The sequence below is a fragment of the Pogoniulus pusillus genome, chromosome 26 (assembly GCF_015220805.1).
Source record: "Pogoniulus pusillus isolate bPogPus1 chromosome 26, bPogPus1.pri, whole genome shotgun sequence".
Lineage (NCBI taxonomy): Eukaryota > Metazoa > Chordata > Aves > Piciformes > Lybiidae > Pogoniulus > Pogoniulus pusillus.
The window spans coordinates 5,977,452-5,995,339 of record NC_087289.1 but is presented as its reverse complement, the minus strand read 5'-3'; the positions used below and the strand labels follow the sequence as shown (position 1 = coordinate 5,995,339).

At 42.6% G+C, this 17,888-nt stretch overlaps 1 protein-coding gene across 2 annotated transcripts in view; it reads left to right on the top strand.

The window, feature by feature from the left end:
- Nucleotides 1-17,456, top strand: part of ABCC5 (ATP binding cassette subfamily C member 5) — a 79,625-nt gene extending 62,169 nt beyond the window's left edge. For both annotated transcript variants that reach the window (XM_064164959.1, XM_064164955.1), the window contains 10 exons: nucleotides 3,682-3,822; nucleotides 4,678-4,829; nucleotides 5,269-5,385; nucleotides 6,547-6,782; nucleotides 9,164-9,277; nucleotides 10,450-10,562; nucleotides 11,472-11,580; nucleotides 13,469-13,696; nucleotides 14,309-14,451; nucleotides 15,133-17,456. In XM_064164959.1, coding sequence (XP_064021029.1) covers nucleotides 3,682-3,822; nucleotides 4,678-4,829; nucleotides 5,269-5,385; nucleotides 6,547-6,782; nucleotides 9,164-9,277; nucleotides 10,450-10,562; nucleotides 11,472-11,580; nucleotides 13,469-13,696; nucleotides 14,309-14,451; nucleotides 15,133-15,405 — 1,626 coding nt within the window. In that variant the 3' untranslated portion in view covers nucleotides 15,406-17,456. The remainder of the gene's footprint in view (nucleotides 1-3,681; nucleotides 3,823-4,677; nucleotides 4,830-5,268; nucleotides 5,386-6,546; nucleotides 6,783-9,163; nucleotides 9,278-10,449; nucleotides 10,563-11,471; nucleotides 11,581-13,468; nucleotides 13,697-14,308; nucleotides 14,452-15,132) is intronic.
- Nucleotides 17,457-17,888: the final 432 nt, after the last annotated feature.

The window sequence follows — 17,888 nt, the reverse complement described above, 5'->3', positions numbered from 1 at the left end:
TGTTTGATGGACATTGAGAGACAGCTGAGAGATTAAATCTGCCTTCCACGGAGCATTCCAGCTCCTTGTGCTGTTAGGAAACCATATGCTTGGTACATCACCAGTTTGCATCAGAAGCCAGACTGTCTGTGTATCTCTTATGGTGTGGGCTGAAGGCACACACTGATCAGGTGTGTCAGTGGCAGCAGTCTTGCTCTTTCTCTCCTTATTTTCCTTCACCTCTTACTTCTTGGTCCTATGGATACTATTTGAGATTTTTTTTTTCCCTCTAGAGAGAAAAATCTGCATCTGTCTTTTGCCCATTGTGCTGCACCTCTGATTTGGCAGCACATGGCAACATCATTGCTGTTTTCTTTTCATGGCAACCTTAAATGCAAACTCTGCTCTGTGTTCTGGTGTGAGAAATGATAGCATTTCCTCATAATTCAGCAAAAATGACAGCTTGTTTTGCAGTGCTGGAAGCTTCCCTGTTGTTCTGTTAGACTTAGCCTGACTCCTCATTCTTCCAAGAGTGACTTGCTGACCAGTTGGGCCTTGCCCTTGTCACATCCTCTGCATCACAGATGTGCAGTTTATTTTGCCATCTGATGGATTGGCTCATTTGTCTAGAACAGAAGCTGTGGCACAGCAGCATCATCAGTAATGCGGGTAGAAGCATGGAGAGATTTAACATCGAGAGAGTATTAACTAATTGCCTTTGTCATTTGCTGGATTTGAGTAAAAGACTCTGAACACTATGATGCAACTCTGTAAAAATCATATTCTTGGCAGGTGCCTTGTAAAGCATGAGCTGCTTTGCAGTATGAGGCTAGGGGGAAACTTGGACTGCCCAAGAACTCTTGTTCAGCAGAGGAACTAAGCAGGTTGGGTTTTTTTTTTTCACTTGAAATTCATCATAGAAAGCTTTACTGTGTGAAAGAGTTCTCCAGAATCTGTGAAAAGCTAGATAAAGATAGTGAGCATTACTACGAGGTGGTGTATATTTCTGAAGGTGAGCACAGGAGGGATTTGGATGCAGGGTGGATGATATGGCCTCCCTTGCTGCTCTGTGTCTGTGGACTGCTCCACCCCCTCAGTACCCAGCTCCTTGCACTCCTTTCTGGGATGCTGCTTATTTTCCCCAGGCCATAGTCCTGCCTCTGTCTGGCAGCACAGCCTGGTCTATTTATATTGCAGATCTATTTATATTGTTTCAGGATAACTTTCATCATTGTTCCAAGTGCATCTGGAAGGAGAGAGGGAGGACTGCTATGTAGCTGCAGACATTAGGAAAGAGGGGAAAAAAAGACTTCATCCTCTACAAATGTCTTCTCTCTTGGCCTGTGGGTTTGGTGCTTCACTTAGCGTCAACCCAACGTCACAAAGGGGGACTGGTTGAAAAGAAATGGTCATTAATTTATGGATTTCCCTGTAAACAAGAATTAGCTTCTTGGTTCCTGCTTGTATTTTGTTCCTACAGTGGTTGAGAACTTCCCCTTATCTCTCTGCTCTAAAGGCATCATCTGTCAACACTCTTTCCTTCCTACTCTAGTGTTGCAATTTAGGTCTGGTGGTGTTTTGTCTCCTTGTTTTCTTTGTTAGCTCCCAACTGCAAAGGAGACAGAACATTTTGAAGGTGATTCTTTATAGCAAGGCCAACGACACAGTTTGTAAGTCAAACTTTTTGTGATAGGAGCACAGAGTTGCTGGACAGAGGAGTGTTTTTAAAACTTGGTACTGGGGCATATCTTAAAACTTTAATTTCTGAGCCTCCTTTTGTCTCTTTAGAAAAGTACTACCAAGGACAAAATCATAGCACTTGAGTTTTCATGTAAGTGTATGTTCTGGGCAGAAGCTGTTGTTTCAGACTGTGAGTTTGAATGAGACGTGCCCTTAAATGCCTTCTGGAATAGCTGTCTCCAGTTCCACAATGTCACATTGCAGAGATGTTATTTGTTGCTGTGAAATGCAGGTATCCATGGAGTGGAAATCTGTAGCTGTGTAATACATCTCAGCTGTGGCCTGGGGGTTTTGTTGGTGATGTGCTGAAATGCAGCACATGGATATGAAGAGTCACACAGCCTTAGCTCTTGCTGTGTAAGTTCCTCAGAAGTCGTGCTTGAAGCATGTTTCTGGCCCAACAGAATTGCAAATAAAAAGGGTAATCTTAAAACAAATTTAATATAAGAATGTTGCTCTGAGATTAATTTTACTTCTAGATAAAGGTTTTCAATTTTGTAATGCTTCCCATTAAAAAAAACAAAAAAACAAAAAAACAACAAAACACCAAAAATCAAAGCCCAGCATTTGCCAGTGGAAGGGTGAACCTCTGCGTGAATAACTGAAAGCTGCTACTGCTGCTGTGTTACCTGATCCACAGGAGTGCTGCTGGAGTGGATGGTCTGGGAGAAGAGCACACTGATGTCTGAGGAAAAGGGTCTAAAGGCAAGGGAAGATGATGACAAAGAATAACCTTACAGGACAGAGGGGAAGAGAGAAAAATTTGACTTGTAGAGGTTAACAGAGAGAATTGTAATATGTTGATAAAATGACAACAGAGAGAGTAGAGAAGCAGAGGCTTCTTTTCTGTATTTCACTGCTGTCTCTTGAGGACCAGAACTAAACTAGTGTCTTCACAAACTGCTGTTCCCTGAATTCAGATTTATTGGTTGCTTTGATCTAAGAATCCAGCGGGCTCAGAAGTTTTGTTCCTAACTGCTCCCAAGAGTTCCAGTGGTTGCAACTTTTATTGCAAGTTTCACAATACTTGATATTTTCTGTAAAAGTTCAGCTCCAGAGTTCTAGGATTACAAGAAAATCCTTATTTAAAATTGTTCTTATACTTCAAAGTTGGAGGCAGGGAGCATGTGAAAGGATAAACATTACATTTTAAACAGAAAAAAACCAAAAAGGCAAATATCTGCACTTTTCCAAGTCCTGTTGTAATTATTTGTTGAGGCTCTGCCTCTTGATTTATTTGCTGTTTGGTACTGAAAATTGACATGCTTAATGATGGGGTTTGTTGTTTTATTTGGGTTTGGGGGGATTTTTGTGTGTGTGTGACCACCTAGAATATCCTTATCCACTCTGTAAAAAGAGGCCTTCAGTGCCACTGACCAGATGTTTCTTACATATAATGACTTCTTTGAATAGTGTCAAAACATTTGATGCTTCAGCCAGCAGGTCAGGGCCAAGGTCAGAGATAATGTTGTGTACACTGTTCAGACTCAGGGTTCTTTTGTTTGTGGGTTTGGATTTGTTGGTTGTTTTGTTTTGGTTTTCCCCCAGCTTGAGTTACCTGACCCGTGCTACTCCTGTTCACATTGAATTAAAACCATGAAGATATTCAGAGTGCTCCCTCTGAGCATAGATCATATGGATGTTTGTTAGGGCCTTGTCATTAACCAAGCAAATTGGTAGAACAGAAATAGTGGGTGGCTGGAAGATACTATGTGGTGTGGCACCACTCAGAGTTTGGACAGTAAAGGAATTACTCTGAGTAGTCATGACAAACAAGCAGGAGTAGAAAGATGTATTGTTAGAAATGGAAACGTGCCCTCTGTGAGGTGTTCATCCAGGGAGCTGCACAGATGAGATGTTTCTTCTCCTTCACCACCCTACTGATTTCAGCTTTTGGTCTTTGCCAGTTCTTCCTTGTGGTTTCATCTCTTTCCTTCACCTCTTCTCTTCATGTGTCCATAGATCTGGTGGCTGGATCCAGAGCTGACATATGGCAATGCCAAGCCGTTTGTCTTCACACAGGGCCACTCGGTGTGTAACCGGTCCTTCTTCCCCTGCTTCGACACGCCAGCAGTGAAATGCACCTATTCAGCTACTGTCAAGGTGAGTGACAGGATGGTTATAAATGGTTCATGGAGCACTTAGCTGCTGTTAGCTGGTGAAAGCATAGTGCCATTGTGTGTGTACACATGATATAAAATGTTAATGGTGACATTTAGGGCTGTAAAATGTGCTGGATTTTTTATCACCGTATCACCAAGGTTGGAAGAGACCTCACAGATCATCAAGTCCAACCCTTTACCACAGAGCTCAAGGCCAGACCATGGCACCAAGTGCCACGTCCAATCCTGCCTTGAACAGCCCCAGGGACGGCGACTCCACCACCTCCCCGGGCAGCCCATTCCAGTGTCCAGTGACTCTCTCAGTGAAGAACTTTCTCCTCACCTCAAGCCTAAATTTCTCCTGATGCAGCTTGAGGCTGTGTTCTCTCGTTCTGGTGCTGGCCACCTGAGAGAAGAGAACAACCTCCCCCTGGCCACAACCACCCCTCAGGTAGTTGTAGACAGCAATAAGGTCTCCCCTGAGCCTCCTCTTCTCCAGGCTAAACAATCCCAGCTCCCTCAGCCTCTCCTCATAGGGCCTGTGCTGGCTAGGGCTGGGTGCAAGGTTGGACTGGATGATCTTGGAGGTCTCTTCCAACCTGGTTGATTCTATGATATGTGGGCAATTTTGAGGCAGCTGGGACAAGAACCCATGCAATAGAAGAGAAATAATATTTTTTGTATGTTTTCACAGGCTAAGTAGCTTATGGTATAAAAACCTCAGAGAAATCTTACATTTTAATTTGCTTTTAATGTGCATCTCCAGGCAGAGATGAAAAACCTCATCAAGATCTGTGCTGTAGTCATTCATCTGTGATCATCTAGTGTGATGATGTGTATGATGTTGATCTTCCAGGCTCCAGCAGGCATACAGGTGTTGATGAGTGCCACCCAAAGTACCTATTTAGAAGAGGAAGGTGTATATCAATTTTACATGGAATATCCAGTTCCTGCCTACCTAGTGGCTCTGGTGGCAGGAGACCTTATCCATGCAGATATAGGTCCAAGGTAAGATTTGCTGAGAGTTGCTTGAGTTGATTCTGCTGTTTGTATTTCTGTGCAGTTCTTTGTGTTATACGTAGTAAATATGTTGAGTTACTAATAGGAGTAACTATCAACAGAACAGTTTGGAGCATGAGCTGTGAGTGTGCAGGGAGTGTGAGGTTCAGCTGGGTGCAAAAAAATTCCTGACATTGCCCTGGCAAACATGTTTCCCTTCTTCATAAATATTGCTTGTTGTCTTTCATAGTCATTATGGCTACTGGTCTCATGGCCTTATGTAAGGGATCTTTGATTATCTGTTGCCATCTGGCTATGGAGTGCTAGCCTAAAGAAGGCCTCAGCCTCTATTGCCATACATGGAAGCGTGGTGAGAAGTCAGGCTATTTTTTCTAAGAGATAATTCAGTTTGCTGAAGTATCACCTGATGTTTTCTGTTTTCTGACAGGAGCAGAGTGTGGGCAGAGCCTTGCCTGCTGCCAACAGCCATCAGCAAGCTTTCTGGCATTGTTGAACGCTGGTTGACTGCTGCAGAGAGTCTTTATGGCCCATATATATGGGGAAGGTGAGCTTGAGAAGTCTCCCAGGAGTGTGTAATGGGAACAAAATAAAACAACCTTGAAAAATGATTATGCTTTCTCCCAGTGCTAGCAGGGGCAGGACAGGTAAGCCTTTCAGCTGGCAGCACTGTGGTAGCTGGAAACAAATGCTGGAGTTTTGTCTCTGCAAGTGGCAGAAAGGACCACAGAGGCACAGTGGTGTTTTGCCTGGTATGGTGGGCAGAACTTCAGGTTTCTAAAAAGTCGATCCTTCCCTGAGGGGTGAAGAAGTTTCATACTGTAGTGTTTTGTGATGCAAGTCCATGCATTTTAAATGTATGGTGGTTTTATTTATCCTAATTATTTTTAAGTATGGTACTTGGCACATATTTGTTGTGGTATGCCTGAGGGTGTTGAAAGCCTGACTCGGTGCAGTTGTTGGGAGCCCTAATCTCTAAACCTAACATTAATAATTTCTGAAGTTAAGCTTGACTGTGTATTGAAAGAGAATGCTTTTAAGAGGATGGCTTAATCTTTTGGATGGGAGAAAATGTTTACAGTAGCTTCCTACATTTCTTTGCTAAAGGTAGGCAGGAAGAGTGTGCTGTGGTTGTTAAATCACAAAATGTTGCTTGACATAATCTGAGAGCATGGCTGAGTGTGCCAGTGCTCATCACTGGTGGAGAACTTTAGAAAACAAAACAAACAGTATTGTTATGTTCTGAAGCAGACAGACAGAATCATTTTGCTGACACTGCAGGTGCACCAGATCGATGAATTCATTCGGTAGCTTCCCAGCCTCTCTCTTTCCTGGGAGTCTCTGGGAACTCGTTGCTGTGTATGTAGAGTAAACTTAGTGGTCCTGGCTTGCAGTCAGAAAACTTGTGATAAATTTCTGTGTGTTGAAGGGAGCATGGTGCTTCTGGGCAGTGCTGGATCCACTGCACATGAGGAGACTGTCTCACCACTATGTCCAAATGCAAACAGGTTCTTGGCCAACACAATGAACTCTGTGATCCTATGACCAGAAAAAATAGGCACAACTGGACTAGAAAATTTGTTCCTAAAGTCAGAAAGTCTCACAAAAAACTTCCTTTAAAAAAAGAAAGTTGCTGTGTGTGTCTCTTGAGTAGCTGTAATTTACAGATCTCCTTTCTCCTCTTTTTCTTCTCTCTCCCTAATCATAGATATGACATTGTTTTTCTTCCTCCCTCCTTCCCTATTGTTGCCATGGAAAACCCATGCCTGACCTTTATCATCTCTTCCATTCTGGAGAGCGATGAGTTTTTGATCATTGATGTTATTCATGAAGTTGCTCACAGCTGGTTTGGAAATGCAGTCACCAACGCCACGTGGGAGGAGATGTGGCTGAGCGAAGGGCTCGCCACGTACGCACAGCGCCGGATCACCACCGAGACCTACGGTATGGATGTAGAGTTGTTCCTCCTTGTGCTCTGTCTAGCCAATAATGGAGAGTTGCCTGCATAGAGCATTTGCTTTGGGAGCTCTGAAGTCTGTAGGGAGGTGTTTGGTTTCTTTTTTTCCTTATTTCTTGAACAAATACCCCACCCACCTCACCTCCCCCTGTCAGCACTTGAACACACCCACGGCACTTGAGTGAACACACACAGAGCACTTGAACACACACACAGAGCCCCATACTTTGTGTTAGACATCTTAAATGTTTGGAGTTTGGCATCATCTTGGCTATGGGTGGAATTAATACCTGATAAAGTAACAGGGACTTTGAGTGGGGTGTGTTAGCACAGTGTTGTAAGGGTGTTTGTAGGAACTTTGGAACTACTGTAGGGTACCAGGGAGGTGTTCATAAGTCAGAACAAGGTGAGCAGAGGATGCTTCAAAGAAAGATGTAAGAAATGTTATCACGGTTACACTGTGAAGAGCCTGTTCTCTGAACAGGTGTCTTTCTAGTCCTGATCAGTTAGTAGTCACCTGCTCTTGGAAAGAATGATGGAAAGAGCAGATCTGTGTAGTTGTCTTTATCTACTTGAGGCTTCCTGTAGAATTGCAGAGCCCTGCCTTTACTTTCAGCAGTGAATTTCACAGGCCAGTTGTATGGTAGTGTCTTTACAATATGAAGTAGTAAATCATTCCTACCGCTTTTCAGTTTAATTGGATTTTCACCAAAGTGAATACTGGGAACATACACTTCTCTAGTTTGTACTGTTACACTCTCAAAAGCCTGTGGTGTGTTTATTCTCATGTGTCCACTGTCTTGGAAAGATTCCTGGAAATGTTGGCAGTGAGAGTGTTCAGAAGGATGCTTTGGCTTTTATTCACACACGTTGTTGTTTTTGGAGGTGGGCTGATGACAATAAAGTTTAGGTGAAATGCTCTGAGAGCATATGGAGATGTGACAATGTTTATTATATAACTTTGCAGCTGTTTCATGTCGAGTAATTCGTAATGGTTAGGATTGTTTTTAGCAGTTACATTGTATTATACATAGCAGTGATATGAGTAGATCAGAAGGTACTGAGGTGTTCTGTATTCCGTTGTAGTCTGTCTTTCTGACCTAGGACAAAATCCTTGCTGATTTTGATCTGTCTGCTTAAAATTTAGAACCAGCTGTTTCAAGAAGCAATGGTTTGGGAAACTAAGAAATGCCTTTTCCTATGGCATTCTTTAGACAGCTCTTTTTGCATTCTGTTTTGTTTCTGAGATAAACCTCTCATCTACATCTTGCAATTTCAGATGTTTCTGCAGTATTTTCAGCTGTCAATACAAACGTGTTTGTAATGATGCTGTTTACAGAAATTGAAGTCCTCTGACTACTATGCCTCCTGGACCTTGCTTAATTCTCCTCTTTAGCCTGAAGGAGTTGCCTTTAACACTAGCTACCTTGCTTCTTGCTTTCCTCTGTGAAGCACATCTGCCCCTTTCTCTGCCAGTACAAGTTCTTCTGTCTTCCAAATGCATCCTGGTTCTTAATTCTCATTTTGCTTGTATCAAATTCCTGTGTACATGCAGCTAAACTCTGAGGTCGTTATCTGTGTAACAAGCCCTATCACTGAAGACTCAGCAAGGAAAGCCAATGTTAATAATGCCTAGTGTTGAGGATCTTCTGAACCTGAAAATCCATTTTCCACAGTGTTTTGCAACTGCAAGGGCATAGAAAAGATCTCTGCTGAGTTTCCAGTGTAATACAGCTAGCTGGGCTTGAAAGCAGGAATGCTTTACCCTGCAGTTAAAACAGAGAGAGGGAGTAGCCTACCCAAGTCACAGCTGTAAAATGAGTCCTAATGGGTAGAAGGTGGTAACTCTATGATACAATGTGGGTAGGATGATAAAACTTAAAAGTCATGTGACTTGTAATATACCAACTAAATGTAATCCTTTGCCACTTTCACCAGAGAGGGAACATTTCCTTAGTAATACCCTTAGCACTGAATTGTGTGTCTACTATTCAACCAGTGGCAATACTTTTTTGTAGCCCTTGATTGCTTCTTGAAAGTTACCTGTACAATACTTATTCCACTGGTACTTTGCTTTTCTTGTAAGGACTGATAAGTTGATGGCAAGGATGTAAAGTACAGTTTTCATGCTGCTTTGTATTTCACTTCAGCCTGCTGCATAATCAGAGTAAATGCAGTGTTTTAATTTCTGGATTTCATTATAAATTACAGGGAATTTTTGCACCAGAATTCCTCTGCCATTACAGTACTGTGATTCTATCTCACTCTTGTGTCCTTTATACCTTGTGTTTTGTACCTGTGCTAGTTCTGCAGAGGTCAGGTTTTGCCAGTCATTTTCCCACAACTAATAAGTTTCTTTCTGGGATAGGAGCTGCCTTCACATGTTTGGAGACTGCATTCCGCCTTGATGCTCTCCATAGACAGATGAAGCTCCTTGGAGAAGACAATCCAGTCAGCAAGCTTCAGGTTAAGCTGGAGCCAGGTACTGCTTTTGGCTGAAGCTGTTGTACCCAAAATTCTCTATTGATGCTGCCATGTAGACCAAAAAAAACCTAATTTGTACATAAGTTTTATAAGAGAAAGAAAAAAGAAATATAGGCTTTAAAACCAGTCAAAAAGCAAATAAGGAAATTTACCTTGAAGCTTTTTCAATGTTGGGTTAAGTCATCTATTAGAAATACTGTCTAAGAAGAGACCAGACAATAGAAACAGAGTGTGCAAAACTGCCTTGAAAGTTGTCTGGTTTTGAGCTTCTTAATATGTAAAATAAGGTAGCTAATAATGATGTAATATAAAATATTACATATAGAATCATAGAATGTTGTGGGTTGGAAGGGACCTCCAAAGGTCCAATCCTCTGCAGTAAGCAGGGGCATCCTCAACTAGATCAGGTTGCCCAGAGCCCTTGTCAAGCCTCACCTTGAATATTTCCAGGGATGTGGCCCCAACCACCTCTCTGGGCAACCTGTTCCTCTGCTTTAAAATCTTCTGTGTTAAGTTGTTCTTCTTTTTGTTTTCACTGAAGAACTACATGTGTAAGCATCAGCATGCAGATAAAGGTAGCTACTTGTTCTCCTGTTGTGTGAGCAACACAGAAGCACTTTGGTTATCACCTGAGCCAGGTGTGCATTTGAACTTCAGCATCACATATCTGCTTCACCGATAATTCTCTAGTTCTATGGTCACCATTGGAGGTGTGAAGCAGTCTTCAGTCTAGATGATATTTAAAACAACCTATAGTGCAACTGGAGATTATATTTGAACCAGATGAAATGAAAAAGCGTGTGTTGGAAGTCTCAAAAAAGGAGGAAGTTGTGATTACTTAAAACATTTCTGATATGATGATGCCCTGTGTTTGGCACACACACACAAAAATTCTTCCAATTCCAGATGTGTTTTTAGTGATTTTTCATTTAAAGTGACTGGTTCCATTGGGAATGAATACTTAGCTTACAGATAGTGAGGTCTTTTAGGTTTTCAGGCTGTGTTCAGACTGCTCCCATCTAATTTACTGCAGTAAATGACATGTGCTGACAGCAGGCTCATTTTGGTTTTAAGTCACTATATCTTGACTTGCTGATCTCCAAAAGATCTGTATATTTGGAAGGGTTGGATATTAGTGTGTCTTACAGCATCGTTGTCTTCACCTTTCAGGTGTAAATCCTAGTAATTTAATGAACCTCTTCACCTATGAGAAAGGCTACTGCTTTGTTTACTACCTGTCCCAGCTCTGTGGTGACCCAAGACACTTTGACTCCTTCCTAAGAGTGAGTATGAGTAAGCAGGTGTTTCTCTTGAGGTTTAGAGCTGCTTTAGTGTTAGTTTGACTTTTTCTTTTGTTGGGGGTTTTGTTGGCTTTTTTCAGGTTTTGTCATGGTAATTGATAGGGGTAAACTTTAAAGATGGAAGAGTGCTGTGGGCCTGTCTGTCAGCCTAGATGATTCTTTCTATGAGATTTCTCTTAAGTGATTGTCCTCATGCTCCTCTTCTCTGATTTTGAGGTTACGAGGCATTAATTACACTGGAGTGGTATATTTTTGTTAGCTCTTGTTCTCTTGCCAAATAATTGGAAAGCTGTTCCAGCATAGATAGTCTGTGACTCTACAGTGTTAAAAGCTATTAAGCCTGTGGGGTTTGTTCAGCCAGGGTGACAAAGGGCATGGTTTCCTGGACTGGGACAGGTCTGGCTCCTTGGACCACATTTGCAAAATATATAGAAAATGAAGTCAGTTATTGACTGATTTTTTGAAAGATGGCACAACTCATTTCTTTTTCTTTTTGCTGCATGCACCTTTTCCATCTTCCCATTCATCCCCTGTTCCATCTTTCTCTTTATTCCTGTAAGTATGATTTGAGTCAATAATCTATCAGTGGATATACAGTGGCCATTTCTGTTCTGGTGTTTCAATAGTGCTGAGTATGAGGAAACCTCCCTGTCCTTGATTTATTTTATGGATCTGTGATCTGTATCAGAAAAAAAATCACTCTACTCAGCTCTCAAATGTATTTGCAACTACTCAATATTTTTTTCTTGTTAGGGTGCTTTTGTCTTCTCAGGAGGTGGAAACTACTTGTTCTCACTTTTCCATCTCTACTTTTTTATTGCATGCAGTGCTTCTACATCCAAAGGAAGCTGTCATTCTCCTAACCATAATTTGCCTTTTTTGCTGTTTCAGGCCTACATTGAGAAGTACAAATTTACCAGTGTTGTGGCTCAAGATCTTCTGGATTCCTTCCTGAATTTTTTTCCAGAGCTGAAAGAGCAATGTGTTGAGAGCAAAGCAGGTAAGAAATGTAGTTAGGCAACGGTGAACACTGTAGAAAATCTGGATGGTAATTTCTATGCTTGGTTTGGATGATGTACAGGAAATTGCTAAGGGGAACAAAAAGTTTTAGTAACAGCCAGGTGTTCATGATAGGAATGGTTGTGGTGATTTGTTGTTACTGGCTTCATGCTGAGGGAATCACAGAATCAACCAGGTTGGAAGAGACCTCTAAGATCATCCAGTCCAACCTAGCACCCAGCCCTGTCCAAGCAACTAGACTGTGGCACTAAGTGCCTCATACAGGCTTTTCTTGAACGCCTTCGGGGACAGCAACTCCACCACCTCCCTGGGCAGCCCATTCCAATGCCAATCACTCTCTCTGTCAAGAAGTCCCTCCTAACATCCAGCCTAGACCTCCCCTGGCACAACTTGAGACTGTGTCCCCTTGTTCTGTTGCTGCTTGCCTGGCAGAAGAGACCAATCTGCACCTGGCTACAGCCTCCCTTCAGGCAGTTGTAGACAGTAGTGAGGTCAGCCCTTAGCCTCCTCCAGGCCACACACCCCCAGCTCCCTCAGCCTCTCCTCACAGGGCTGTGTTCTAGGCCTCTCACCACCTTTGTCACCCTTCTCTGGTGAGGTCTCTGCAGGACTCTCCTACCCTCCAACAGATTGACATCTGCTCCTGTCTTCTAGAATAAGAACATCTTAAATTGCTGGCAATTTTGTTATTAATTATCTCTGACACTGCAGGCAGAATGATCAGTGTATGCTGAATTTTCATGCACTCAAATATAAGGAAATGGTGAATACACTTCGAAATTTCACCTATTTTAGTTGGAGAAAACATGCTTTGAGAACTATAACTTTTTCCAAGGTCCTATCCATGCATATAAAACCTCTTCCATAATGTTTCATTCTACCTTATATCCCCTATTTATAGCTTTTGGGAGATTTCTGAAAAGACTGTAATCTACTAGGTGTTTGCTAGCCCACCTGTTTAAATAGATGAGACTAATGTTATTCTGCCCTGTTTCCACCCTTGGAAGTTGTTATTGAACCCATTGGTCAGTTGAAACCAGAGTGGCAGTGGAATACAGCTTTTAAGGTTCCCAGGTTCCTACCCAGGCTGTGTGAAGAGATGTAGATAAGTGAGTCTGCTGTGGTAGGAGCTGCAGCCTGAGCTCAGTGGTTGTATGTTTTGTTTGTCCTGCTGTCTGGCTAATGAGTTAACCATAGCATGTGCAAACGTTTGCCCAGCTAATATTCAGGGGATGCAGGAGAAAAGAGTTTTAGGGTAGATGGTGTGGAACAGGATGCATTACCAAGTGTTGGGAAAGTGCTGAGGTGGTAAAGCATCAAGAGAAGAGCTCTCTTGGAAACTCAGCTCTGCTGCTTGTGGAGAAAATGTTTGTATTTTGTATAAATGAATTGTATAGACTTAAAATTGTTCTGTTTTGCTTATAGATAGTAGGAGTTTAGTCGACCCTCTCATCTCCTCTTTCTTTTTTATTTCTTTTTTTTTATTAAGCAGATTTTCTATTTATTCTTCAGTCTTTCTGAAGATTCTGAGAAAGAACTGCATGCATAAAAATAATTGTATAGCAAAACATAGTTTGATCATAAATACTTGTTAGTCTGGCTGTCTTAACAGCACACTTGATTCCTGTACTTACTGTAACGCTGAGCTCTAGAAAACTCAGGGAGAGGTGTTCCTAGCACTCCTCCAGGTGTAGCATAGGCTACCTCAGTGAGACTGCTAAGACTGTTACGTTGCTGTAACTGTAGGTTGGTCTGATTTGCTGTTGTTAGAACCTCTTTTAACTGTGCTAGAAGCAGTCCTGAACCTTGAGGCAGGCAAGCCACTTGAAGAGACTCCTGCTTGACCTTTCTGATGCTCCTCATTCCAGGACTGGAGTTTGAACGTTGGCTCAATGCTACAGGACCTCCGTTAGCAGAGCCAGACTTATCTCAGGGATCCAGTCTGACCAGACCAGTGGAGATGCTCTTCAAACTCTGGACCACAGAGCCTCTAGATTCTGTTGCTGCTGCCAGCAGCGCTGACCTCACTAAATGGAGAACGTTCCAAACTGTGCTCTTCTTGGATAGATTGCTGGATGGGTCCCCACTGCCACATGGTAAGTACTGCATCAGGATAGCAGAAAAGTAGTCCTGAAATAATTAATCAAATTCTAAAGAGCCATACACCTCACTGATGTTATCCATGCAGAGTCAGGTTGGACAGGGCTTTGAGCAGCCTATTCTAGTAAAGATGTCCATGCCACCTTACAGGTTGCTCAGTCCCATCAAGGATGGCCTTAAAAACTTCAGGAGATGGGGCTTCCACTACCTCCCTGGGCAACCTGCTTCAGTGTCTCGCTACCCTCATGGTGAAGAACTTCTTCCTGATATCCAATCTGAATCTACCCATTCCTGGTTTTGCTCCATTCCCCCTAGTCCTATCACTACCCAACAACCTAAAAACTCCCTCAACAGCTTTCTTGTAGACTCCCTTCAGATGCTGCAAGGCCACAATAAGGTCTTCTGGGAGCCTTCTTTTCCCCAGACTGAATAACCCCAACTCTCTCAGTCTGTCTCCATAGATGATCTTCAAAAGTCCTTTGCAACCCAAACTATTCTACGATTCTGTGCTTTTTATGGTTCGTCACTCTCTGATGACCTTCAGACTTGACACAATAGATCATAATCCTTCTTCATAGTCCTTCTGCGTGTGTGTGTGCTCTCTTCAGAGGTGATAAAAAAGCTTTCGGAATGTTACTCGTCTCAGCTGGACTCCATGAACGCAGAAATCCGTATCCGCTGGCTGCAGATTGTAGTCCGAAATGACTACTACCCAGACCTTTACAAAGTCCGTCGCTTCTTGGAAAACCAGGTACTAAGTGCTGGATTAAAATCACTGCACTTCTCAGTGCATGAGACGTGTGCATGAGACATGCGACGTGAAAGACCTTGGAACTTCTGCTTCCTGGCCAAGTGTAGACCAGGTGTGTTGCGAAGGGGCTGAGCATGGCTCACCTGCTAGCGGGTGGGGAGGAACCGGGCAGATGTCATTTGAAATGCCTACAGATACTCTCTGCTTTTCTAGCCTAACTCAATATCCTTGTCCCAGCTCTGCCCAGTGCATTTTTTTTTGTGTTGCTTTGTAGCAGCCCTGGCTCTTCCAGACCAGAAATTTTCACACTACTAAATGATGTGATTGTTTAAATATTTAACACTTTCAGGCAAGGCTAGGGCTCACTGAATCCCCTTCAGGAGTTCACTATGCAGGAGCAAAAGCTTAATGCATGTGCTCATTGTGGCCTCTTCTCCTTGGCCTTTGAAAAATAGTTCTGTTACTTGTGGAAGTAGCTCATCCTTGAGAACAAATGTTTTATGTTATCATTCATGACAAGCTTTGCACTAAACTTATGTAGAACAGGCTCGTCTGTGTTTTGAAGAAATGTGTTGCTTGTGTCCAGTTTAAAGTCATTCAGGGTGTTGGAGCATAGCTGTAGAAGAGGTGAACCTCTTGACTTTTACTGAAGTGATATTATCCAGCTTTCCTTTTTTGCAGATGTCTCGGATGTACACAATTCCACTTTACGAGGACCTTTGCACTGGCACCCTCAAGTCTTTTGCCTTAGAAATTTTTTGCCAGACCCAAAACCAGCTGCACCCCAATTTGCGGAAAACCATCCAACAGATCTTATCACAGGGCTTGACTCCACTTCCTGCCATAAACACTACAGCAGTCACTACAGACACACCAGCAATGGTGCTGGAGGACAAAGTCTCAGAGGCCACAAATGGTGCCATTTCACTCAGGGATGTTAATGTGTCTGCTTAGATCACCAGCTCATGCCAGCCATGAAGCTTGAAAATCGGGACAGAACAGCGGAAAGAGACCAAGCGTTGCCTCCTTTCCCTCAGCACATCAGCTGTGGTGTGTTGTTGTAACTGGATTTCTCTCCCAAAACACAAAGCAAACGTGCCTTCAAGTATCCAGCATGTGACACTGCCAGGTTCCAGAGATCTCCTTCAGCTGTGGGATGGATATTTTGATTCAGTTTATACCGGGCAGGGATGCCTGGGCAGTTGCTTCTCCATGGCAAGTGGGTAGTTGCCTTTCCTGAGGCTCTTGTGGATGGTTTCTCCAAGTTTGTTGTTTGGTGGGTTTTTTTCCTTTTTCTTGTTTTTTTTAATTCTGTCTGAGGCCACGAAAGCATGTCCTGCTTGCTGTCTGTATGTTGCTGGGGACTGTGTATGTGCCAGGCCACCATTACTCTGATATTTGGGCTGTAGTTCTGCAAGAGAGAGACTCAGGAGTTGTCAGTGGCAGCAAACATGTTTTCATGTTGTGATTTGGGAGATAGGGAACTAATGTTTAAATAATTAAGAAACTAATTTTAAACTGCTCCTGTTTCACCCTGCCCCCAGGTGACTAAATAATAATGGTTTATATATATATGAATATATATATATAATAACAAGGAAACCTTATGACGAATCTGAAATCCTTCTACAGTTAACCTTACCCACAGATTTTCCTTTGCACTCGATGGGAAAAGCAATAAAGAAATGTGTAGACTCAAATTTTCAAAAATAGTTAAATTTAGGTCCCCAAATACCATCGATTCTGTTTTGACAAGTTTAGCTGCAACTTTTCTTAGTGTGGTTCATCAGTGTTCATCAGATACACTGTGTGTCTTCTGTGCTTTTGGAAAAATCATCAGGACTTTTTATTTTTCAAAGCTCTTTAGCATATGTTGAGCTTGTCAGTCAACCTTGGAGATATCCATGCTCAAATGTTACTGCCTGGAATAACAGTTGCCCTGTAATACGATAGTCTGAGGGAAGCCCCCTCTTTCTTAAGTGTGAAACTTTAAAGCCCCGCTTTACCCGAATCTGGTTTCTGACATCTGGTGGTGGTAAGATGCCATTTCATTTACACAGCATGTGATTCCTCTTGATCAGGCACATGAGATGGGGAGGTGCTCTGTTCTGTGCCATTTGGTTTCAGGAAACTAAGGGCAGAGCATCCTTGAGTATTACAATGCAGGTCGTGGTTCTTAGACTCTGTGCCACATTCATTTTAATGTCTGGGAACCTGTGGTGCCTCTCAAAGAGCTCCCACGAAGCACCTCAGAGGTGACCACCAAGCTTGAGACTAGTTTGAATAAAAGGTAAAATATTTGGAAGAGGCTTAGCTAAAGGAGATGTCAGAGAGAAACATATATGATTTGGGGCAAATTGTAGCCCTGCTATGGGGATCTGCATAGCACAGGGAGAGGGGAAATTCAGGAGATTTGTTTGTTGTTTGGTTGTTGTTGTTTTTTTTCACCAAAAGTATCTGTTTACACCCATGTGTGAATGGGGACTTAGGTGCTGTTACTGGATCTGCATTTTCTGGCTTTAAATTAATTTGGACTTCACCGTAGCCTTAGCCTGGGCTGATCTGGGATAAAGCAATAATGAACTCAGGCTTTTGTAGTTTTCAAAATGGGCCATCAGCATTGCTGGGCTTCAGAACTCCAAGCTCTGCTCTTTGCTCCTTGAATGGGATTATCCTTTTCATTCTGTTTTGTTTTCCCAGAAAGGATGGAGAATGGTGTTTTTTATACAACTCTCTTTCCTTTTATTTTGTTATTCTATTGAAAGAGATTTGTACAAGCTGACTTTACACTTCCTGAGTTGTCGCTGCTGGTGCTGCGTCTCCTGAACCCACTGCCAGCAGCAGCAGCCTGGCCAAGACCAGTAACCACTAGCATCTTTTGGAACCCCCAGCCTCTGTTTTAACACGTTCTGTTTTGTGGGAGAATGTATCTGACCCCGGTGGGAATTTTTAATTTACATGGATGCCTTATGATGATTGTCAAATTAAACTCAGCTTTGTGACAAGTGCAGCCTTCTGGGCATTTTTTTTTGGTGTGCCTGCTATAGACATGTAGAAGAGCTGACTTGGTACATGGGCTTTGCATTGTCCTTTTCTGGAGTGCAGCATACAGGGACTTTGGGAACTACTTAAAAGCTGCACAGCAAGAAGTTGGAGAGGTGGCAAAAGCAAACAATCAAAAGTAAATATTACCTATTGTTACTACAGATCAGCTGTGAGTTTGTATAAATATGCATCGGACAGGGAAATGCTGGCTGAACCAAACAGGCTGTTTCCTGATTAAACAGGAGGTCTAAGTGTTTCTGCTCTCATCTCTGTGAGATCTCATCAGATGGTTGTTTTCATAAGACAGGTTCTCTGAAACACAAAAGCAGAGCAAGATTTGTTGAAAGTATTCTCTGTGTTGTCCTTCAGGTGCTTTTGCTACTTGTGCAAGC